The sequence below is a fragment of the Zonotrichia albicollis genome, chromosome 5 (genome assembly GCF_047830755.1).
Source record: "Zonotrichia albicollis isolate bZonAlb1 chromosome 5, bZonAlb1.hap1, whole genome shotgun sequence".
Classification (NCBI taxonomy): domain Eukaryota; kingdom Metazoa; phylum Chordata; class Aves; order Passeriformes; family Passerellidae; genus Zonotrichia; species Zonotrichia albicollis.
Window position 1 is genome coordinate 58,282,704 of NC_133823.1, and position 23,095 is coordinate 58,305,798.

At 39.1% G+C, this 23,095-nt stretch overlaps 1 protein-coding gene across 6 annotated transcripts in view; it reads right to left on the reverse strand.

The window, feature by feature from the left end:
* Window positions 1–234: 234 nt before the first annotated feature.
* PPARGC1A (PPARG coactivator 1 alpha) overlaps window positions 235–23,095 on the reverse strand; it is a 365,154-nt gene continuing 342,293 nt past the window's right edge. For 5 of the 6 annotated variants that reach the window (XM_026792132.2, XM_074541813.1, XM_074541811.1 and 2 more), the window contains 6 exons: window positions 17,382–18,294; window positions 16,714–16,818; window positions 16,183–16,303; window positions 6,990–7,111; window positions 6,484–6,635; window positions 235–3,619 (listed from right to left, as the gene is read on the reverse strand). In XM_026792132.2, coding sequence (XP_026647933.2) covers window positions 3,516–3,619; window positions 6,484–6,635; window positions 6,990–7,111; window positions 16,183–16,303; window positions 16,714–16,818; window positions 17,382–18,294 — 1,517 coding nt within the window. In that variant the 3' untranslated portion in view covers window positions 235–3,515. Of the gene's footprint in view, window positions 3,620–6,483; window positions 6,636–6,989; window positions 7,112–16,182; window positions 16,304–16,713; window positions 16,819–17,381; window positions 18,295–23,095 lie in introns of those variants that run through there. The other variant, XR_012580521.1, reaches the window with a different exon arrangement.

The following is a 23,095-nucleotide window of genomic DNA, read 5'->3' on the forward strand; positions in this document are numbered from 1 at the left end:
CAACCCACAACTTTACATGTTCACCTACTGTACAAATCTTACAGTAGCTCCATCAGGTCAGTGGTTCACATTATTGAAAATGTCTGTCACATAGGTACAAATTTAGAATCATCACATTATAGTACATGGCTATTCTAGTTCATTTATAGATCAGATCTTATACTATAGTGATTGAAGTTCTCATTACAGCCATTAAGAAGGACACATAATTATTACCTACTGTAGGCTTACATCTAAAGGGATGAGAAGGAGGTGTGGTTGTGTTTGTTGGTTTGTTTTTTTTTTTTAACTGACCCAAGTATTATTATCCCAGAGGCACAAACTTTCCTCTCAGTGCTGCTCTTGGTGATGGCAGCCTAACTGCTTTTCAGAGTAGTTTAGCACAGATATTTTTCTTCAACTTCAGGCTCCCTCTGCTTGGATTAGTATTTAGACAATTTTCCATTCTGTAGGAATTCCTCAGTTACAGCTCTAGGAAAGACCACAGTTCCTAAGTACCAGTTCTGTTACCTGTATTGTGGATGTGGTACTTACCACAGCATGAAAGCAACAGTACAGTCTTCTTATAAAAAACACACACAGATATACTGCAATTTGCCTCTGGTGACAATGTGGTACATGTGCTAATTTGAAATGTTCTAGGGGAAGAAAAACAGAAAAGTAAACACTGAGTTTATATTTTGATGGATTTCCTACCACAGTGTCTATGAAAGATCCACATAGCTTTATTCAGCAATCCTAGCTCTATTAATTTCATATGTAATTTGAAAATCCACAGAGGAAAGCCATCTTCAAGATGAAAATGTTTGCCAGGCCAGTGAAAAAAAAAATTTGACTCACTTCATTATGCGTGTTTGGTGAAAAATAAATAATGCCCCCACACAAACCCCACATCAATTTCTTAATGTCATCAATCTAGGGCAAAAGAGAACATTTTAAAATTTAATGACAGAAATGTAAAGGCAAAATAGGTAATGCATCTGGTCCTTGAACACATAATATGATATACTAAATATTGATTTCTTAAAAATAATTTATTGCTTTTAATATTTTTCTTTACAACAGAAGATACTCAAAATCCAGAAAGGAAAATTGTAAACTTTTAGTTTGGCATTCACACAAAGTTAAAATACCTGCATTTTTAACCTACAGAGCAACAACAAGAATTATGCAGAGTAAAGGATGTTACATTTGTAACACAGAACTTCCAGAAAAGTTCTTTTCTTTTTTTTTTTTTTGTTTTATTGCTATCTATCTACTGAGAAATAAGAAGCCAAAAAATCAAGCAAGCATCCGACAGGACAGTGGAATCTCTCAGAACACAATATGCTGGTGATAAAATGAATGCAGCCATCAGAATCAACTGCACTGGTATGGGGGTAGAATCAGTTTTCTAAGATTTGGAGTGGGAAGGTAGATTAAATAGTTAGGTGTGCCATACCTTTAAGAGGAGTCATGAATGCCAAAGAGTAATAGAATAAGAAATCTATACATTCACAAGCAAATTCCAAACTTTGCTGATTCAGTAGAGACTCCGAGTTCAGATGAAATTCTGATGCTCAGAATAGCAGTAGTTTATACTCTTGTGGTTTTTTTCTTTCCTGAAATTTCTATTTAATTTAACAGAAGCAATGTCATCAGCAACAATGTCATGGGCACATTTGAGGCCATGCTAGTGCATAGTAAAAAAAAAAAGGAAAAAAACCAAAACCAACCCACTGCTTCTGCAAAAGCGGAATTTCCAAACAAAGCACTTGCTTACTCCAAACTGACAACCATCATGCATCCTAGGTATAAAATTTCCACTGGCCTTTTTATTCTTTTAGTCATCTCATAATTTATAATAAATAGGATAATTATAACTGATAAATATGTCTCTTTAGTAAACAAAGGAATGAAGGATTGGTATTTATACAGGATGCATAACTGTAAAAAATATAGATAAATACCGTCATTAAACTCTGCCAATGAAAAGATTACTGGCTTCAAGAACAGTGTTTAGACACAGAATTACAGTAAAAATCATACTGTACTTAGTACCTCAGCATATTTTTATCAAACTAAAATCACAAAAATTAAAATAAAATAGCATTTTAAAAAGATTTTTGACCTCTAGTTCCAAAACTACTGTTGATACATAAAATAAAAACATTTCTTAATGATTACCCATTTGAGAGACTTTACATAAAATTATGATATTTTCTAGAAAAATTTAGATGAGAAAATTTCATTCCCCTAACAAATTCAGTGTATAAAACTGCAAAGGAAAATCAAGCAATGAGAAAAATGTGGAAAAATACTGCAGAAGGTGGTTAATATCTTTTGGGCTAGGATAATTCTTGACAAAATTCTTATATAAGCTCACCAAAGAAGGGATGAATGTGTATAATGCATTTTTGCACTCAGACACACATGCACACATATGCACACTCACACCCTCACCCACACGCTTTTCCCTTTTTTTTTACAATCAAATATATATAAGCGTAAGTTCAGCTTTCTACATATGTTAGTGTACAATAATTGTTTCACCTCATATAATTACATTTGAGTATTCTTGATTAAGAAAAATTCAGCAGTTTTTGAAAAGAAGGCTGCATTTACAGTGCATAGCTGTAACAAAAAAGAACATCGTCATACAGTATGTACATAAATAAAAATACTCCATTTAACATTTGTAAATACTCAACTACTTTAGAGAATGTAGCAAATAAACTATCTGTGCACACACCCAGATAGTTATATCCAACTCTCATTAATAATGTAACACCACGTCCGCTCATTAGAATAAATCGCTGAACAAGCTGCACATTTGACCATTAACAAGGCTTTGAAAATTTTGCTGTGGAAGATCAATGTTGTAGACATTTACATGGGTGTCAGAATTAAAAGATGAAACTTCAAAATGTTAGGGAAGCTTGAGCCTTTTAATTTTCTTTTCTGCAAAATAAAACCCACAAAAAAACCCAAAAAACAAACCAACCAAAAAAAGAACAATCTTAAAACAAAGCTAAGACAGATTGCAGGCTTCTGGGACCTGTGGTTTCTTCTGGATTGTCATATTATCACCGTGAGAAGAAGCTTCTTTACAAAAAAAAATATGCAGTGTCTGATCCCCAGACATCAGCAGCCGTAGTTCTCACACTGGGGTTTTTTTCTCTGTTTGTTTCTGTTCTTTTTTGTTAAAATGCACTATGTACAGATCTTGCAGTTCATTGTTGTACGTGTATCTCTGTGGAACTGCTGCCATGTCTCGTGATTTGCATTGAACTCGCCAGGGACGCCCGGCTCCCCCGCCAGAGCGCGGCTGACACCCATGGCCACGCATGTGCTTGCTGGGCAGCACCCTGCCCCTCCACTCCTCGAGCAGCTGTGTTCATGTAAACCATGGTTTTGAACAGAGAGTGTAAAGTAGGAGAAATTCCTAAGTACGACTTTGCAGTTGTCCATTATTGAAGGACATGATGTCCGTGAGGTATTCGCCATCCCTTTGTTTTCCTCGGATGACATGCTTGTTACCTACGCAGGCTCCGCTGTGCCTCTTTGAGTAAACTATCAAAATCCATGGAGTCATACTTGCTTTTAGTAGAAGCAGGATCAAAATCATCTGAGTTTGAATCTGAAACCCAAAAGATGCAAGTTTAGGTAAGAGGCAAGAACTACTTATTTTCTCTGTGTATCGGTACAAACAAGACGCTGAAGAAACAATCCACTTACAACTACAACTTTATGGGATGAAAAAGCTTAGCAATGACCATCACAGAAGCTTTGGACATTCCTGGTAAGAAGCAGCACCTAACAGAAGCGGTACCCATCATCAGTAGTAGGGAAGAACCACTAATTGCATATACATTTAGAGCAGGTTAACTCAGAACACTTTCCTCAAGGACTTGAGCACCAAGACTCGTGCATATGTCTCAAAGTAGTCCAGATAATCTTGACAGACACCTTAATCAAAACTCCACCTTTGTCTTGCAACTGCTGTTTCATAACATGTCCAAGACTTAATTTTCCTAAGAAAGGTTCTGAAGAAAGCCAGAGCAGTCTGTGAGCAGCATACAGAGGACAGAGCCCACCTTGCCTGGGGGTCTTGTGGAATTCTTTACGCCTGCCAGAATCTCTGGGTTTGCTTCCATTTATCTTTTTGGGTTGACTTGTTTAGAGTGTGAGCAATTCTGGGCAGGGCCTCTGCAAGGCTGCATGAGCAGTCTCGGGTGGGCTCCTCAGCTTTCTGCATCACATGTGATAAGCCACAGCAGCAACAACAGCCCAGCTCCAGCAGCCTAGGACACCTGCTCCAGCCTTGTCAGCTGCTCAGGCACGGACGTCAGTCTGTTCCCAGCACAGAGGAGGGATTGTACATTCGGGGCCACACAACTCCAGTACAATTATTGACATGGCTGCAAGCAATGAATTTCCTTTTGGAGTCAACCCTGCTTAACACTGACTCTCACCAGTTCCTGTGTCCCAGCTCCTTTATGTGAGTGCCCTTTTCTTGCCATTTCTTGTGTTGAATTAATCAGAACTCCCCATCTACCACTCTAAGACACACTGCGCATTAAATGTTCATTACAAGTTCTGCTAAGACAATATCTTCTCACAGAGGAGAGGTGTTAAACTTCTGACTACTATTTCAAGTGTTTTCTTTCTTCTGTACTCAACCCAAAGCTGATTAATTCTCTCTGTCCTGGTACCAGCTCATGAATTTTAAAGTTCATCCTGCCATTTCCTTATGTTGCTCTATCAGATACTCTGCGAAATACAGGGAATGCAGTCTGAAGTACAGAAGCTCAAGCTGTCAGCAGGACAAAGTGAAAACAGTCTGCTCACAGATACTTTGGGAATCCCTCTCACAATGGAGAGAGTTGACAGGGAATACTCCCAGTGATGAATAATGTTCAAGAGGGTTCCCTTCAGACAACTTACTTTAAACCCCAGATTTTCTGAGATACAGAGGTGACCTTGGCTTCCATTGCTGAAGATAAGTCAAATCAAGGCAAGACTTTAATCTGGTTTTACTGTTTTTATCAGCCCACATTTCAACAAATGCCTTGCTACCTTTTGTATTTTCTACATCAATCCTGTATCTCTTCAGCAATCAATTGCCTTTTCTTAGCTTTATATTATCTGTTTAGCCACTGAAGTGAATTATAGCATATTCGTTGTGAACAATGCATACAATCTTCATAATTTATTTTGAAAAGACATCAATTGGTTAGAAAAAATACATCTGCATTCACTTCCTGCATTGTACAAAGCCGAGGGCAGCACATACAAGATTTCATTAGCACTGTGTTACAGGGTTATGAGAGATTTTAATGACTGTGGTCATTTATTCATTAAAAAAATCTACAATATCTGATTAATACAGATTCAACAGCAAAAATGTGCCTTGCTGTGTAATTCAGAAAAGAGTATTTTCCAAGCCTTTAGTCCATTTATACAGGCATTAGGAAAGGTTTAACATTTAATGAATACTTTATATTTTAAAAGGTAATTAAATAAGAGGTGAGTTTATCCTATATTGTAATATTACAGAGGCTGTTTTGGTAGTCTGCATAGTCTCTTTACACATATACTAAACATCAGTATTCCTGCTGGAAGACTTTGAACTTCTCCAGAAATCCTTGCAAGGCGAAGCACCACACTCTGACTTGGACACAGGACAGAATCACAGATTTTTGCCCAGGCAAGACTCAGACAGACCCAAGTGTGTTGTCACAGCCAGCATGCACACTTGGGACTGGAGTTATCACAACATACTGGGGACTGGAGACTGCAATGCATAAAACCCCAAATCAGTGGAACTTCAAGAGAATTGCTAAGCTTTCCACAGGCTGGAGCCTCTGACATCATGACTGGAAGGCCCTGCAAGGAGACACCTTCATACACATAGATGCTTATGCACAATTTTAGAATCACCAGTTGAGATCAGTGGCTTTTGCCACACTAAGGGTCAGATTTGGCCACAAGCTCTTCTAGCTTTCAAACTTGAGCAACTATGAATTGTGTTTAATGAGTGCCCCTGGCAAATACTGCCCATCTACAACAGAACTCATAGCAAAGTAGGAATCATAATGAAGATTTTGGGTTGGGGAATCTACTTTGTCCTCTGCTTCTCTCTCATATACATAAGTGAGGTACTGGAATCAAACAGTTACAGCAATAAACAATAAAGCATGTGGGAGGTTTCTGCAGTGCTATCTTTTCAACTTAGAAATGTATTAATGAATATTGGGCACTTATTTTTGATAATAATTGAAATGGGCTTTAAAAGAATATTCAGTTTGGAATATTTGAAAGAAGCCAGCTCAGATTAGCAGACTTTTAAACTTCTTACAGCAGGTGAAAACCACTTTCTTCAACACCCCTCCAATCATTTAAAGGGTATCAACAGTAAACAAAAAGGAAGCAAACCCTAAATTCTCATGAGTTACAAGATTCCTGTTAGGTATTTCAATTCACATAGAGCAAAATACCTACCTAGGTCTGCATAGTTAGACTTGCAAAGCTGCTTGCGTCCACAGAAGTACAGCTCAAAATCAGGCTCATTTGACCTGCGTAAAGTGTATCCATTCTCAAGAGCAGCGAAGGCGTCACAAGTATAGCGGTAGGTGATGAAACCATAGCTGTCTCTGCCATTGAAATATACAGTTGTGAACAAAAGCTGAGAAGAGTTAACACACATTAGTGTAACCCCTTCCTGAAAGCAAGAACTTGCCGGAGACCCAGCAGTGGAAATGCCAGAGGTACTGCATCCATTTATCAGAATGATTGTCCTGTCATGCAGCTAAATACTTATTTCTGGGACAGGAAATTTCAACTGGCAAGATTAATAAATAAGGATGAAAGAAAATAAGTAAGGTTTTGAACTTAGCATGTCATCTGTCACAGAACTTATACTGGTAACTCCCATACCAGTAATCTCACTGCCATAATTTTTTACATATGGCAGCTCTCAAACAAGAAGTAATCTCAAAAGTTCCTACCCATCATCCTGCAAATTTACTGTGCACTCCTCAATTTCACCAAAAACTTCAAACCGGTCCCTCAGTTCAGTTCGGGTTGTGTCAGGTCTGATTTTACCCAGATAAATCACACGACGTTCTTCCTGTTGATAGAGAGCAACCGGGAAGGTGTTCTTTTAACAAATGTGAAATAGAGATGAACCTTTACATTTATGCATGCAAAGACACACACAGATGTGCAGAGGATGCATAATTATAGAAGCATTCTTTTGTGGAAGGCCTACTGCATCTTGCACGAACATGAAAGAGCTCTCTCCTGGAAAGCATCTAAGGTATTTAAGTGACCCTACATTTGTCAGGTGGTGTGGGAAGGGTTCACTGATTGCTGTTACTGCTCTGTACACTGACAGATGCTTCCCTTTGTATCCTACTGCACCTTCTTCCCTCTCACCTTTTCTACCTGTTCCCCTCCAGGACTGCAAACTCTTCCAAACTAGGAACTCACTTTCTCTTGCCATGAACAGAATACCAAGCAAAACTCATCTTTCTTGCAGAGTAGCATAAAGTAACACAATAATTGCATAAGTGTACCACAGACAAAACAAAATCCATTACAAGCATAACATTATAAGCTCATAAATTCAATGGCTGATTCATCCTGCAATCCTGTTTCACCACAATCCATACTTTTAAACAGAGGGAAAACTTTTTAAGATTGTCACCCCTGCCAAAAACGAAGTACTACGCAGCCTCTAGCTCATTCCCTGCTCATTGGTGGGATGGGGAGTAAAACCAGAAAAAGGTGAAACATCTGCAATAAGATCAGCTTAATAAATGAAACAAAGAAAGACATAATAATAGTAATAACCATAATGACAGTAATTGTAATGAAAAGGGGAGAGAGAGGAATAAAACCTAAAAGAAACCAGTGCAGCACCTTCTGACCAACACTCAGCCCATCCACAAGCAGTGTTCTGCCTCTCCCTGCCAACTCCCTCTGGTTTATATACTGGGCATGATGCCACATGGTATGGAATATCCCTTTGGCCACCTCAGGTCAGCTGTCCTGGCCACACTCCCTGCAAGCATCTTCTGCACCTGCTCCCTGGCAGAGCATGGGAAACTGGAAAGTCCTTCATTCAGAGTAAGCACTATTTACTTAACAACAATTATAACATCAATGTCTTATCAACATTAATACTAAATCCAAAATACTGTGCTGTACCTATTGTAGCTACTAAGAAGAAAATTAACTCTATGCCAGCAGAAACCAGGACTGGGTCCAAAATATGCCTTTTATTAAAAGAAACATTTCAGGGGGAATGGCAGGAATTAAAATATATACCACAGTTACCACTGCCTTTTGGTTTATTCAGAATAAAAAACACCTGACCGAAGACCCTAGGCTAGGGTCTCTTCTGCATGTTCTTTCAGCACCTGGAACAAAGCATCAGATACTTTTATAACAATAAGCTGTGGTGGTATCATTCCTTCCTTAGTGCAAATGCTCAGTCAAATGAGGGAAGGACTAGAAAACTCTTTAAGAGCCACTTCATGAATTTTGGGATAAACACTTCTGAGGGCAGAGCCATTTAGCGAGCTGCAAGAAAACAAAATGGAAAAAGATCTTTAAAACACTGACCTTAAGGTAACCAGGGCAAAGAAGCACCAGCTATACAAGGCTTGGGTGCTCAGCCTTCCTGTCTCCGATTGCCTCTGGCCTGGTACTACTGGCCCTGCTGCTCATCCCTTACACACCCACACAGCAGCCCCATAAATCCACCACCAGCACATTCTCAGCTGGCATAAATCTGTCAGTCAGCGCAGCAATGTCAGTTTAAACCATCAGCTTTGGCACCTGAGACTTGTGCAGAATTCAGGTGCCGAATGCCGAAGGAGCTACACTGACTGCTGAGAATTCATGACTGTCGTAACCTGGAGGTGCCTAAAGGCTAATGGCACCTCAACTGTGCAACGCAAAAGGCACTAGGGACCTAAATATAGACTTGCATTCCTGCTCAGAAACATTCTAGCCTGAAGAGACAGGTAGTTTATAGTGTTACAAATTCAGATATAGCATGAAATGTATCTTTTCCATGAGTCCCCACAGAGGCTTAAAGCACCAGTCACTCTTGGACCATGGACAATACAATTGAGATCAGACCAAAACACAGGTAAAATCAGAAATTAATATTGATGTCACTTCTTTACTTGTTTGAGTATTCATTTGAGATAAAGGGACCATCAGAATTCTTAGTTTGGGGTGCTGGAAATCTTGTCTTCCTGTTCCCAGGAGAGCACTTTGCTCTCAGGAACTATTTAATGCAAAATAAATAAACAATTCCTGCAGCAGGAAGCCAATACTAAAATATTTGTCTCCCAACAGAAACTCTTACTAGCACATTCAGTAAACTATTTCCACTGACTTTTCCTGGCCTCACAAATCTCAGGGGCTAAGATCCAGTTAATCGAAGCTCCTGAGAAATGAAAGTATAAAACTGCAGAAAACAGATTCAAGAATCAAACATTCCTACCCAAAAGTCCTACCCACTAAGGAATGGCGTAAAGAATTACCTGTGTCCTTTATAGGTCCCTGGTCAGCCCAGTGGAGTCCTTGGTTGCTTTACCAAAATATGTATCAGCTCTCCTTAATCAGGGGGACCTGGTAAGGATCTAATTTAGACACTTGAAACTACTGCCTCTTTTGATGATGTAGGGAACCAAGGTGAGTGCCTTCATAGTCCTCTGTAACCATGCTGGGACAGACACATCCACTTTTAAATGCTACACCTTCCAAAACACAGGGTCCAAAAGCTGCCCTTGTTCTCTGCCACAGCAGTGCAGTTTGGACAAGCTGGCAAGGCTAAAAGAAGCACTTGTGCTCATGGGCAGCCATACATTTAGGGCACAAGGGTACTTTCCAGACAGCTGCTGCTTTTTATCTCTGTCTCCACTGTGTCCCAGTCCACAGCTCTGACCTTCCTGACAGAGGAGTTTGGGCAGGGCTTCTGTGAACCAGGGACTGCAGAGTGCAAGCTACAGAAATCTGCATTTCTTCCATTTCCACATTCTAATTCTGCTTACTTTCACTATGGTTGGGTGCCATAAACTTCAAAACCAGGAAAATCTGCATATGCAGAGTAATTACTTTTTCAGACTGTTTTACCAAATCAAGGATTTAACCGCACTGAAACACTTTTTAAGAAACAATTCCATTGATACTTGCTATTGAACCTAAATGACTGACCAGATGGAGCAGAACATAACACAGCAGACTGCCTAATATACTTTAGCTGAGATAATACATCTCAACTGAAAAAAACATAATGTTTCACTCACTGACATGGAGATTGTTATATTACAGTGTGATGGAAATATCTATTGCACACTCTTCCATAAGTCTATCTGCATGCCTGTGCAATTTTTCCTTCTTCTATCCCTCTAATAACCTTTATATCTCTAATATCCCTTTAAGACAACTGTAATAAACCAAAACTGAACAATTAAAAAAAAAGCCTGTTAAAGTACTGTTAAGGGAATAAGTTAAACCTGCAAAATCAAGGAAATTTAAATTTAAAGCTGAAATGCACCATATGTCCTCCAGTGCGCACATATGAGGAGATGGGTTCAAGTATTTTTTTAAGCAGAATGCCATGATGGAATAAGATACCCAAGAATACAGGATTCACACAGAATTTCTTTGCCTTGGTTAACCCTGGATTATTTAAAGCAACTATGAACATTAATATTCATAGAGATGCCTCCCTTTTATTCCCATTAATACTAAGAGCTATAGAAGCCTAACAAGATTGCAACACATCCCTAAATGTTAAGGACCTTTTTTAAATAATAAATTACATGTGTAAGTCTATGTAGGCATATAAGTAAAATGTTTACTGCAGTTGTTAGAGGATATGATTGATGACTTGAAAACCTAGAGAAGGGCAGAGAGAAGCTTTTGCTTTCAATATCATATGGGCAGAGGGGACCTGCAGGAAACACCAGGAGCTACTTGTTCATATTTCCTTCCCAAAAGTGCACATGATTTATTTTGTATCATAAGCATTAAGTGTGGCTCCTTGATCTGCCACGTTAGAAAAAAGAGAATAAGTCCAGCCAACTCCCTCAGGCCTAACATCTCTGTCTTCTTTCACAATCTTGCTCATTCTTCATGGCAGCAAAAACATTTGAATAGAAAGATGTGGCGGGAAATCTTGGACTGACAAGCAGTATTTTAAGTCTCAAATGAAAATCCTGAAGCATTAGAATAACAAAATATGAGAAAACAAGACTGGGATACACGTTACACATCTAAGGGTCAATAAAGGGACCGCTCATCCTCTAAATATTCACTGATGCTAAGGATCTTTTTGTCTTGCAAAGGATTCCTCCAAACTTTATTTTCTTTCTGCTTCCTTATTCCTAAGCCTTTATTTCATAATTAATATCACTAAACACAGACCATTAGATGCATTAGTTTTCCCCTGGGTTTTTTTGCTTCTTCCCCCAACAGTTGTTATCTTTGCCTGCCTGTGGTGATGCTGTTCCCATTTTTCCTACCATTTTTTGCCTGCATGTCTGTGGGGCATACCTAGTTCTCCAAGAGCCAGGTAATGCTTTATGTGAAGCTGAGAGAAGAAATCCAGGAGCATTTGAAAGCTGGGTTCTGTTATGGGCTTGGAAAGGCTCTGCTGCTCACTCCAGCACAGGTGTCTGGCTGGGTACACACTCCATGTCTGTGTTGCCTCCCATGCCAAATGACCTCTCTGCCAGTAGAGACTTTAAGCCATGAAGACTTTTATCCTTAGAGCTGAAGGCCAAATACCATTTTGAAAACATAATGGGATTGGTTGGACAGAGTTGCAAAACCAGAAATGCTATGGGAGGAGATAAGCCATTAAAGCTTAAGCTTCTGATGTAACAATAATAAGAAAAAATTCTTTTGACTGAGAAAAGAAAAATTAGTATGGCCTGTGAGTAAGTATGAATGGCAAAAGTAAAAATCACAAAAACTGGGGAAAAAAAACCCAAACAAGATTATTATCTTGTTCAGAACAGTTCAGAGAAATTCCACATGGTGACTGCTAGAAAAATAATGATGAACCAGTAAAACTCAAAATTTAGGTAGAAACATATACAGTAAAATTAGAGTATCTGGGATCTAGGCCATCAAGATGAGCAACAACAAAAAAATCCAAACTAAATATACAACATACATTGAATCTTTCATAAGTGGAAAAGCATTCTATTACTGGCTAACTCTGGTTTTAGACTTTCGAGAAGGCAAGCACTCATTTATGAAACCACCTTTCTCCTGGCTTCCTGTTTTAGAGCAATTTATTTTCTTTGAAACCATGTATTTCTTTCTGATACAGTGGCCTCACAGCACATTTATCTTTTTATGTCTGTAAGCTCCCTGGGACTGGTACTCTCGATACTTTTCTCATAAAGGCTGCCAGCATTTAGGAATGAAAATTGGTAATGTTAATTGTAATTTTCTACTTGAGTATAACCTGATTTTGCTATACGTCCTGGCAGTAGCCAGAGTACACAGTAAATGAGCTGCGTGAAGGATGTGCTGTAAGTCAGTATCATGGCCAGAGTGGCACAGTAGCAAAGAGCCACAACACCAAGCTGCTCATCAGACAGCTTAACCTCCAGCCCTGGTGCACCATATCAATGAGGAATCACCAACTAGTGACTCCAGAATTGGAATGTGCTATTTCTAGTGCCATGCTTTGAAACGTATTTGCCACATGGTCTAATGAACTGCTGGAGTAAAAGCCCACACAACTCAGAAATTTCCTGGAGTGTATCAGAGGAAAAAAGGGGTCTTCAAGCCTCTTAGCAAATCACTGTGGTCTGCCTTGGTTGGGGGTTGGATCCCAGTTTCCACAAAGCACTAAGCAGATTCTGCTGTCCTGCAATGCTCCTCAAGTCATAGTTCATGTGTCTCCACTATGATCTGGCTGACATGGTTAAGCAGGTCTTGGTGGCAGACCATTCTTATGTTCAGTGAGGATCCATTCTAAAAAAATCCCCATGACCCAGTGAAATAAAACAAGAAAAGATCAAACTAAACTGTGCTAACATCTGGTCAGTTAGGAAAGGAATCACAATCAAAAGTATAAATAAGTGAACGAATGAATGACTGACAAAAATATTTTTTTAAACTCTCTAAGTACTCTGTAGACTCAGTCCATATTTTTCAGGCATGCCTGCTAAAAATTAAGACCTCAATCCACAAAAAAGGCACTGAATCTCTAGTAACTGGAGAGGGGGAAAGAAGAAAAAGAAGATGAGAAGAATATCACAGCACGTTTTGAAGTCAAACCACCTGTACACAGTTATAAGTCTGGACGGGAATTCAGGAATCTATGCAGGAAAATACTATTCCAGGCCTCTAGCTCTGAATATTCTACAATCAAGGTGCTGTGTGTGAGATTGAAGGGGCAGTGTTCAAACATGCTTGTGCCATCCAGCAGGAGCACAGGCTTCCAAAACCTAAGCCTGTGCTTCTAACTCTCCTCTGTATTCTGTCAATATGTCTTCACATCTGCCAAAATACAAGCTGCCTGCACAATCAGAGGGCATTGCTTCAAACATGGTTTTCACAGATAAAGATGTTAAAATATTATTTTTTTCTCATTTCTTTTTCCAAGGTTTCCCATGCCTATTGTCCCAGAGACTAATTCTAGATACTACTCCCACAATACCAAATGACTTTTGGCTCTGTCACAACTTCTGCTCCTTTTTTACTGCGCATCCTTTCTACAACTAACTCTTGAGATCTCAGAGCAGTGCTTGTCATGAAGAAAGTCACCTGCCCTGTGTAATAACTGAGGCATTAGTAGTGCCCAATCTTTGGGCCACTCTTCTAACAGCATCTGCAAGTATGTGGCCATAAATCAGATCCGGCAGCACGAGAATGGGCTAGAAAGAAAATAAAAAATTCTCCAATACAGAGAGCAAAGAAATTTAAATTTATGGGACTGTAGAAAGAGCTCAAGGAAAGAAAGAGAGGACATTCTTGTGGCTGAACAATAAATGAGTTGAGTCCCTCAAGACTGAAAAGAGTACCACAAAAGAGACCCATAAACTAAAAGGCATAAGAAAAAGAGCAGAGAATGCTAGAAATTATAGATACAGATTTTGTCACTGAATTAATGAGATCAGAGATCCCCTTTCTCTGCTGTCTCCTAATCCTTACCTGTTTTCACAGAGTATAAAATGGCACAATTCAATACAGACTTTTAAAAGTATAAGTGCTGGTAGACTTTGGATAAAGGAGTTAATAGGACTTAATCTACAATTCCTACAGAACTCACACAGATGACTGGATTTTAGATTTTTTGCCATGTTCTCTTTATTGATATTTATTTTTAGTTTTGATTTATTTATGCCTATTAATAAATAATTCAATTAATTAAGTTAATTATAATCAAAACGATCACTTTAGAAATAAAATAAATTCAATCTTGGTTTTGAATTGTCTAGAATTTTTAATGCAGCATGATGCAGCATATCTGGAGCTTTTTGAGTTTCTTTTCTTTCCTTTTTCCTTTTCTCTTGATTAGCTACTTGCCAAATATTTGTTTGTTTTAAACTAAATCAAATTTTCTACCTCCTCAGCAGGATTCATGTTTATTTATATGGGTAAGGTACAGTAATTGAGAAGTAGCAAGATACACCCATGACAGAAGTCTACTTGAATCTCTAATTTGTGGTAGGTCTAAGAGAGAACAGCAAGTGCAAGTTACGATTGCTGGAAGGTAGTGTTCATCTCTAAGCAGATGGAAGCCAGATATTTTAAAACTAACTGCAACAATTGACTTAAATATGGCCTTGTCTGAAGCCAAACAAAATTATTCCACTGCATTTCACAGCAGAGCATGTTACAGCTCTAAATCTTGTGCTTTACAAAATACACTCATCACCACACTTTGCATATAGGACACCTGAAATGGAGAAAAGTGAAATGATTTGCTGAAGCTCACAAAGAACAACAGCAGCAGAGAAAAAAAGCAGGCCATAAAGTTGTCTGTTCACTCACAGAACTTCTCATTGCTGTAGACTATGCCAGTCTCTGACAATCCCTACACACTCCTGGTTCTGTAGGTGCATTAGGAGAAATGCTGCCAAATGTGTGACAAATCGCCTTTTGCTGCAAAGTCCACTAATGTCACTGTGAAAAAGACCTATTAATTTTGGTGACCTCTGGACAGAGGACTAATGGAAAACCTGGGAACAAAGATGAAGTATCCTGGTCTGTACCAGGTCATGCAAGAGCCAGAGCACAGCCAGAAGAGCTGTGTAGGTACAACCCAATGGAAAGAGCAGGACACAGAAAATCAAAATGCGAAGGTGAGACATCAAATGGGCTTAGCAACTTTTACAGCAACAGATTTACAGCAGCTCCCAGTTTAATTTATCAAAATGCAGTTGCCACTGGGGAACTCAAAAGGGTAAAAAGCCACCCATCCATTTAACAGCCATTCTTCCTTCTGTCCTACTGCTACAGCAGCCAAGACAGTTGCTTATCCCCACATGGGTTATTTTCTTTGCTTCAGGTATTTTAGCTGTTTCATAGGGAACACTGATAAAATAATTAAATAATACATATTCATTACGAGAGGGCCAGTGCTAAGTGGCATTTTCAAACTGCATCTTGTCTTCAGACTATTTTGCTAAAAATAACTTTAAAAAATTAACCAAATCACAGACATTGAAAAAGTTATAATTCAAGCCAAGTCTTTGGATCCCAGTTTTGAGTTCTGTTGTCTGCACCCTCTGTATTGACAATTACAGCCACTCTGAGAGTTCAGCAACTGGTACATCACCTGACTCCTTATTTTGTGTATGTCTAAAATAAAAGGCAGGTTCACTTGTTTATCTGTGTAAGAAATAGATTAGTTCTCTTCTATTAGTGTCCTGTCTGGGATGACCCCTTTGTCTAGTAAGTTCTCTGATCTGTTTAGGGTGAAAAACTTGGAGAGTTGCAATTTATAGAACCTGAAAAAATTAGTAGTGTGACACCAAAGCAGAAATTATTATGAAAATACATATTTGCTTAAAATGAAAAATATTAAGAAATACATGTAAGCAAATTTTTGTATTTTTATAAAAAATAAATAAAGTCTGAATTGTAGCATTAGAATCCATGAAAAGAAACAGAGATCTATTTCAATATGAAAGTTATCTTTACAGTGCTTACAATTGCTTTCTGCCTCTGTCTCTCCCTTTGCTTGGCCCTTTCAGATTCCCGTTTTTCATACTCTTTGCGGTATTCTTCCCTCTTCAGCCTTTCATGCTGATATTCCTCATAGCTGTCATATCTAGGAAACACAACTTAGTCATCAAATCAAGCACCTGTACTTGTGAATGCATAATTAGAAATACAATTTCTGGAATGCTTTACTATCCCAAGCAGTTAGAAAAAGGACAAGAGGAAATGGCCTCAAACTCCACCAGAGGAAGTTCAGGTTGGACACCAGGAAGAATTTCTTCGCTGTGAGGGTTGTTAGGGATTGGAATGGGCTGCCCAGGGAAGTGGTGGAGTCACCATCCCTGGAAGTGATCAAGACATGAGTGGTCATGCCACGGTTTAGGTGATGTGGTGGTGTTTAGCCAAAGGCTGGACTCAACGAACTCAGAGGTCTTTTCCAGCCTTAATGACTCTATGATTCTACAGTTCTCCCCTGAGGAACAGCTGCAAAGCACACCAAATGCAGGGCAAAGGCACTACCTGGGTCTGCGACTGCACGGCGATCTGGACCGTGATCTTCCACCTAAGGGAGAACTTCTGTGTGCTCGGTGTCTACAGTGGCTGGACTCACAATAGCAACAAGATCTGCAGGAAGAAACACATCAACCTCTGTCATTCCATTCGAGTCTACTGACACCAATTTCTACCTCTTCCCTGAACTTACAATTTCTTCTAAGCTACCGGTGGGATTTTCCAGTGACAGTTTGCAATCTCCTAGTCAACTAAGGGGCCTCAAGTGATTTCTCCTCTCCTGGCCCTTCAGTAATTTTCCTTATTGAGGGTAACACAGAGCAGACAGTCAGCCATTGTCAAGTCCATCTGATAGAGGCTGTAGCAAGATTGGCACCAGGCAGCTCACAGATAATGGGGAAGGTTAGTTGTGTACATCTCTCACCAATTGCTCTGCCTCTGATCTGACTGCCTCTGCTCAGAAGGTGTAAACCTGGCAAATTCAAAGGATATTGGAAACAAGTGTTTCTGTAGCAAACCTGTAACCTTCAGAGTTAATGAGCTCAGGAGCAATAGAATGAGTTGCACTGGATTAAGTTACTTCTTGCTTTTTTTTCTTTCTTTCCCATAAGTTTCTTATTGTTTTTCCTGTTTGTCTTATTAGCTACAATGATCATACACGAATTTGCGGTACCTACCTTGAAGAGGATCTACTACAGGGCGACCTTGATCTCGATCGGGAATATGGAGAACGGGAACAAGACCTGCGTTGAGGAAAGGACCTTGATCTAGAGCGTGTCCTTTGGGATCTTTGAGAAAATAAGGATTTGGGTGGAGACACTGAATCTCTGCATGGAGAGTTAAAAGAAGAGCAAGAAGGTGATACATCAAATAATGAATAGGCTTGTGTCCCATCCCAAGGGTAGCATAGTTTATCACTTTCATCTTCACTGTCATCAAACAGACCATCCATTGCTAGTCCTGAATTTATAAACATAGGTAGTTTGGAGAATTGTTCATTACTGTAATCACTGTCCCTTAGTTCTCTGCTCTTATCTGCTTCTTCATCAAAAACAGCTTGGCTGGGGTGACCAAAATGCTTGTTCAGTTCAGCCCGAATTTCCTGGTCTTGGAGCTGTTTTCTGTTATTACCATGGGATCCCTGCTTATTTGTCTGTAAAGTCTCTTTCTTGAAATACTGGTCTTGTTCTAAAGAAGAACAAATCTGACACTGCCACCCAGGTGAAGAATCCTTAAATTCTGGTTGTCTGGAGTCCTGAAGTTCCTGGGATATTTTAATGTGTATTTCCGATTTTGAATTCACAGATTGACAGTAGTCATGGTCACCAAACAGCCGCAAACTGGGCCGTTTTGTCTTTCTCTCCTCATGTCCACTGGACAGTACGGTAGTCTTGTTAAACTGTGTGTACAGCTCAGACTGGTCTGGACCCTTCTTGGTTGGGTTATTTCCTGGAGAACCGGAAGACTCACTACAGCGGGGCTTTTTTGAAGGTGGTACAACAGTCTTGCATGATGACTTCAGTTTAGGTGAAGTCCTAAAAGGATTATCTTGGTTGGCTTTATGAGGAGGGGTCGTAGGTGGAGTTAGGCCTACAGGGAGTAAAAGGAGGTACAGAATGCTTTTAAGCACACATACAACGTTTATAAAGGTGGCTCATATGCTTCTTAAAATAGATACAAAGCAAGACCCATTTTATGTCACTTCAACACTGCCAATACTGAGAATAAAACTACCAAAGGTCTGGTAACAACAATAGCAACAATACTAATGCATCGCCATCAATCTCCAGCATAATTTCTGTCCCTCCCCTTCCTCTACGACATCCGCCCCTCTCTCTGTAGGTTTTGATAGAAAAGATCAAGAGATAAAATTCCAAAGACTTTTTGTTAAATACAAAACAGATTTTGATGTAAAAATGAAAAGTCAAAAGACTGTCACCATCAAAAACATAAAGAACCTAGCAAAGAAGAACCTGGATAAAAGCACGGCCAAGAGAAATAAATGAGGGGTACCAAAGGATGCAGAACTTAAATGCAATGAAATAGAGCCATTCTAACTCAGTGGCAATGACTCTTTGCATCCAGAGTTCATTAACCATTAAGAATGTATGTCTAACACACTTGTTGAGCGTAATTAATACATTTTGCCTGAAATGTGGTTCTGCAACTGAAACACAAATGCACAATAATACAACCACAAGTATACTGAACCTTCGCATTTAGAACTAAATCACAGTGAGAATCATGCAGTAGGGAGTCAAAATGAAACAGGTAAGTCTTAGTATTAGTTATTAGGCTAGTATTACATTAGTATTCAATGACTAAATATTCTGCTAACTAACAGGATTATTTATGTAACTGTAATAGATTGTACCACTGTGATGAGACAAAATTGCGGGAAGAACTACAGCACATTCTAGTAATGCTTGGGAACTGAAGCAGCATCTTGCATTATTTGTATAAGGGTAGAATATAACTTTCAATATTTTCTACAGAAATAATAGAATTTCTTCAGACTTTACTGAAGGATAATCCCAGACATCAGGGCAGAGTAACAGCAAAAAGCAGACACTGTTCAGGAAATAATTTCTCCTCAGGAAGGTACTTAGTATGTTCGGTTTCAAAAATTTGCTTCTGTCCAATTGACACTAATATAATTTAGTAACGTAGGCTTAAAATGTAACAAAATAGAGATTAGGGAGTTCTCCAAGGTAATCCAGACCATCCCTAAGCGATCCAGATGCCCATGCTGTCCAAGAATACTTTTAGCCCAAGCAATGAGCTTTCCATTAGTTCTTAAGCAAGAATGAAAACAGAGGACAGACAGAGTTACAGGAAATGTGTGTTTCAAACATGGTTATAGAGCTCTGGTTTGTATTTTTAAACATGCAACACAGCTCGGCAGATCAATGCAAATGGAACGTGTTTTATAGTGCTTTGCTGTAAAGAAGGAAAAGTGTCCATCAATGCACAGTGCTCCCTAAGGAGCATAAATGGAGATTGGGAGTCCCACTGCATTATCTGCAATGAATTTCTTTCAGAAAATAAGAAAATAGAAGTACCAAGGCATGAATACTTAATGTGAGAGACACACTTGATTTTCTGTTTGGAAAAAATGGTTATGAGCTACCCATAGCTATGCAAAGACTCTGCCTAATGCCACAAAATTCAAGGAAACTGAGGCAAAGTTTATGGCACCTAAAATATTAGTTCCCCCAAATTTAAAACTAAAAAATTTTGTGCAGTCATCACTGTTAAATGATTTCCTCTAAGTCCTCAAATTTCTTTTTCTTCTTCCCAAAAATTCACTTGAGACAGCCCTAACTATTTCTTACCTTATGCACCTCCTCACTGACAAATATTTTTGACTACCAAGTGAATTTTTGCTAAAATTAAGAGAACAGTCCTATTCAAAAATCTGCAGTAATAATTTCAAAGTTAAAGCTTCAGGCTCAGATTGAACAAGTACTTCAGTAAACAACTTTCTAGAAACAAAATTTTAAAATGACACTTTTACTTGTGAAGTTATACAGTTTATAAGAAATTCTGAGGTTAGTAACTGGGTTTTTGGATGTAATTTTAAAGAAAGAATTAAACAAAAATACAAACACTCCACAATGAACATGTATATTTAAGAATTTCAGGCAAAGAAACCTCAGAGATAATCCAATATTCAAAATAAAATCTTATTTCAAATTCCACTTCTTCAAACTTTGCCCTGGAAATAAGCAAGTAAAACATACAGTCAATATTTCCAGAAACCTGACAAAGAGCCCAATAATCTTTAGAAAAGTGGGGGGGAAGTACCAAAAAAACCCTCACGAAAGTACAGCCTGAGCTAAATTTACTGGCACTTCCCTTGCTGGCAGAACAGGGCTGGGACAGCCTAAGAAAGGGCTTCCTCATGGCATTCTGGCTTTTTTCCTGGATTTCAGCAGAAGCAGGAAGTGCACAGGCAAGTAGAAACAGATTAAAGATGGCAAATGTTCATTTAACTTTTGACCAAACCTACACTGGGGGATGCAGGAGGGAGCGAAGTTTTGATCACACGTCACCACTCCAAGTGCACCTCCAGAGTGCCCCCAGACCCATCTCCAAATGGAGAATTCTGAGAAAACCAGCTGGCTGCACACTTGTTCATCTTCACCCTAATCCCTGGTAATCCCCACCGAGGGCCACGATCCCACATCAGTGGCATTACAATATTCTGTAACCACTGGATTATTTCACACGCACTGATTTCTCCCCAATGTGTACATTTAGGCATTGACAGTACAAGGTATATTCTGTACTCTCTCTTGAACTTAGCAGGTTTTGACAGATTTATGGAAGGACAGATGGCCATTACAGGCTGAAGGCTGACAAGAGGCAGTTCAGAGCATTGTTAACACACTTGCACAAACTCTCAGCAGTGCAGCGCTGTGCAGAATGTAATTCAGACTATAGCTTTTTTATTGCTGCCTATTTTCTTTTGTCAAAAGAGCCTGCTGTGCACAGCAACAAATGGCTGCCATTACCCAGAATGTAATGGGTGTCAGACAAATCACGTAACACAAACAATCAAGAGTATGTAGGTCATATTTCAACAGAGCACAACCTTAGCAATATTTATGATTACTGCATTGAAATGTGCTCTATAATAAACAAGTACCTCTACATCACTCACACTTATGTACTTCTGCACAGCAAATCTGTTAGAAGTGGTACATACTCTACAATCATCCCCCTTAAACAGTCTTTTTTCTTTTTAAAGTAAAAGGCAAGTATTTTTTCATGACATGCTATAAAACCATTTTCTTTGTAGGGACTTTTCCTTAATTGAATAGCTTTGGTAAATGGTACATTTGCACTTTGCCTTGCTCTGTCTATACACTATGAACTCACTCCGTGATCTTGTGCTAGAAAACAGCATAGATCAAATTGCCAGCACTGCTGCCAAAGCAGCACCATCCTCCCTGTGTCTGTGCAACAAAAGCTGTTTGCATATGTGCCAACTCTGCCACCTTGGCCAAGCAACTTCCTTCCAGAAAGTCTCTGGGAGGGTGAAACTACTTTCGATACATTCCAAAACTCCACTTTAAAAAAAACTTGTAAAAAAAAAGTGTTACTCATTTAGCTCAGCTAGGTTGATAAGCAGAAATTAGGGGAGGGAGTGCCTTTTCCTTTGCATTAAAAGTGACATCAGGACTTCTTAGCACTGATTTTCACTACTATTTTACATAGACACAGATATTTCTAAATCTCTACGTTATCTCAGCATTCCAATATTTGATGATTTTGCTGTGTTTTGAGGGGGCTGATAATTAATGTCTTTTGGGGAACGCAGCCCTGGAACCTTTCTACATGTGCACTGGGCTTTTGAGAGGCATTGAAAATGAATTCTTTCATACCTATGATTTTGAAAATGGATTGTCAAGAGAAACATTATTTAAGGCCACTTTAAAAACTGACCACAAGATAACAGGTCCGTTCAGTAGAAAAGTGTTTGTATGGCACTAAATTGTATGGCACATACATAGGAAAATGTAATAAAATTAAACAGTCATCACATAAAACTACAAGCCTGTTGAATATTCAGTTTAATCCTGTTGTCAGTGCTGGAGAGAATAAACACAGATGCCTGAAAACATCAAATATTTCACGAGATTTTATTCCTTCTGGACAACTCTCTCCATTTCACATCTCATTTTATCAGAAATCATTCTGAGGTCAAAGAAGTTCTTAGATGACAGATTTTTAAGTATTTTTTCTGACAAGTAAGAGGTAACACAAATCTAGAGGTGGGTAAATAGCAGGTTATCAGTATCCTCAATGATGGTCACAAATTCCAAATCACTCTTCAACTTGATTGTGCACATCAGCTTTTCTGATGACAGAAAATATAGCTTTTTCTGCCATTTTTCAGAAAAGTCAAGGTTTTCCCCCAAGACCAGTGAGCAGTTTTACACTACAATAAATTATAGGGATCTGTATCAAATTAGAGACTTTTCACCAAGAGGGTGGAAATAGCCCTCTAGTTACTGATTGAGCCATAAGCACTTAAACCAACTTCGTGTACATAAATGGTGGCTTTGAGTATTTAGGTGTGAAGGTTTAAGATACAGGGAACAGAGAGAGATTAATTAGAAGCCATGCTATCTAACATCTGGCATTCAGGCATTTGTCTAAGACAATGGAAAGTCTAAAACAATGAGGAGCCCTTGGCTGCCAAGAGAAACATTGCCACCTCCAGAAGGTGAGTCATCCTGGTGAGCCTGTTTGCACAGTCCATCCGTCCCTGCCCCACCCTCTCCCCTCATTCTGACTGCTAAAGAGGAAAGAGGTGACACAGAGCCACCTCAGATTTCTGGAAGACACTGGAGAGGTTCAAGCCCACAGCCTCTTTAAGGAG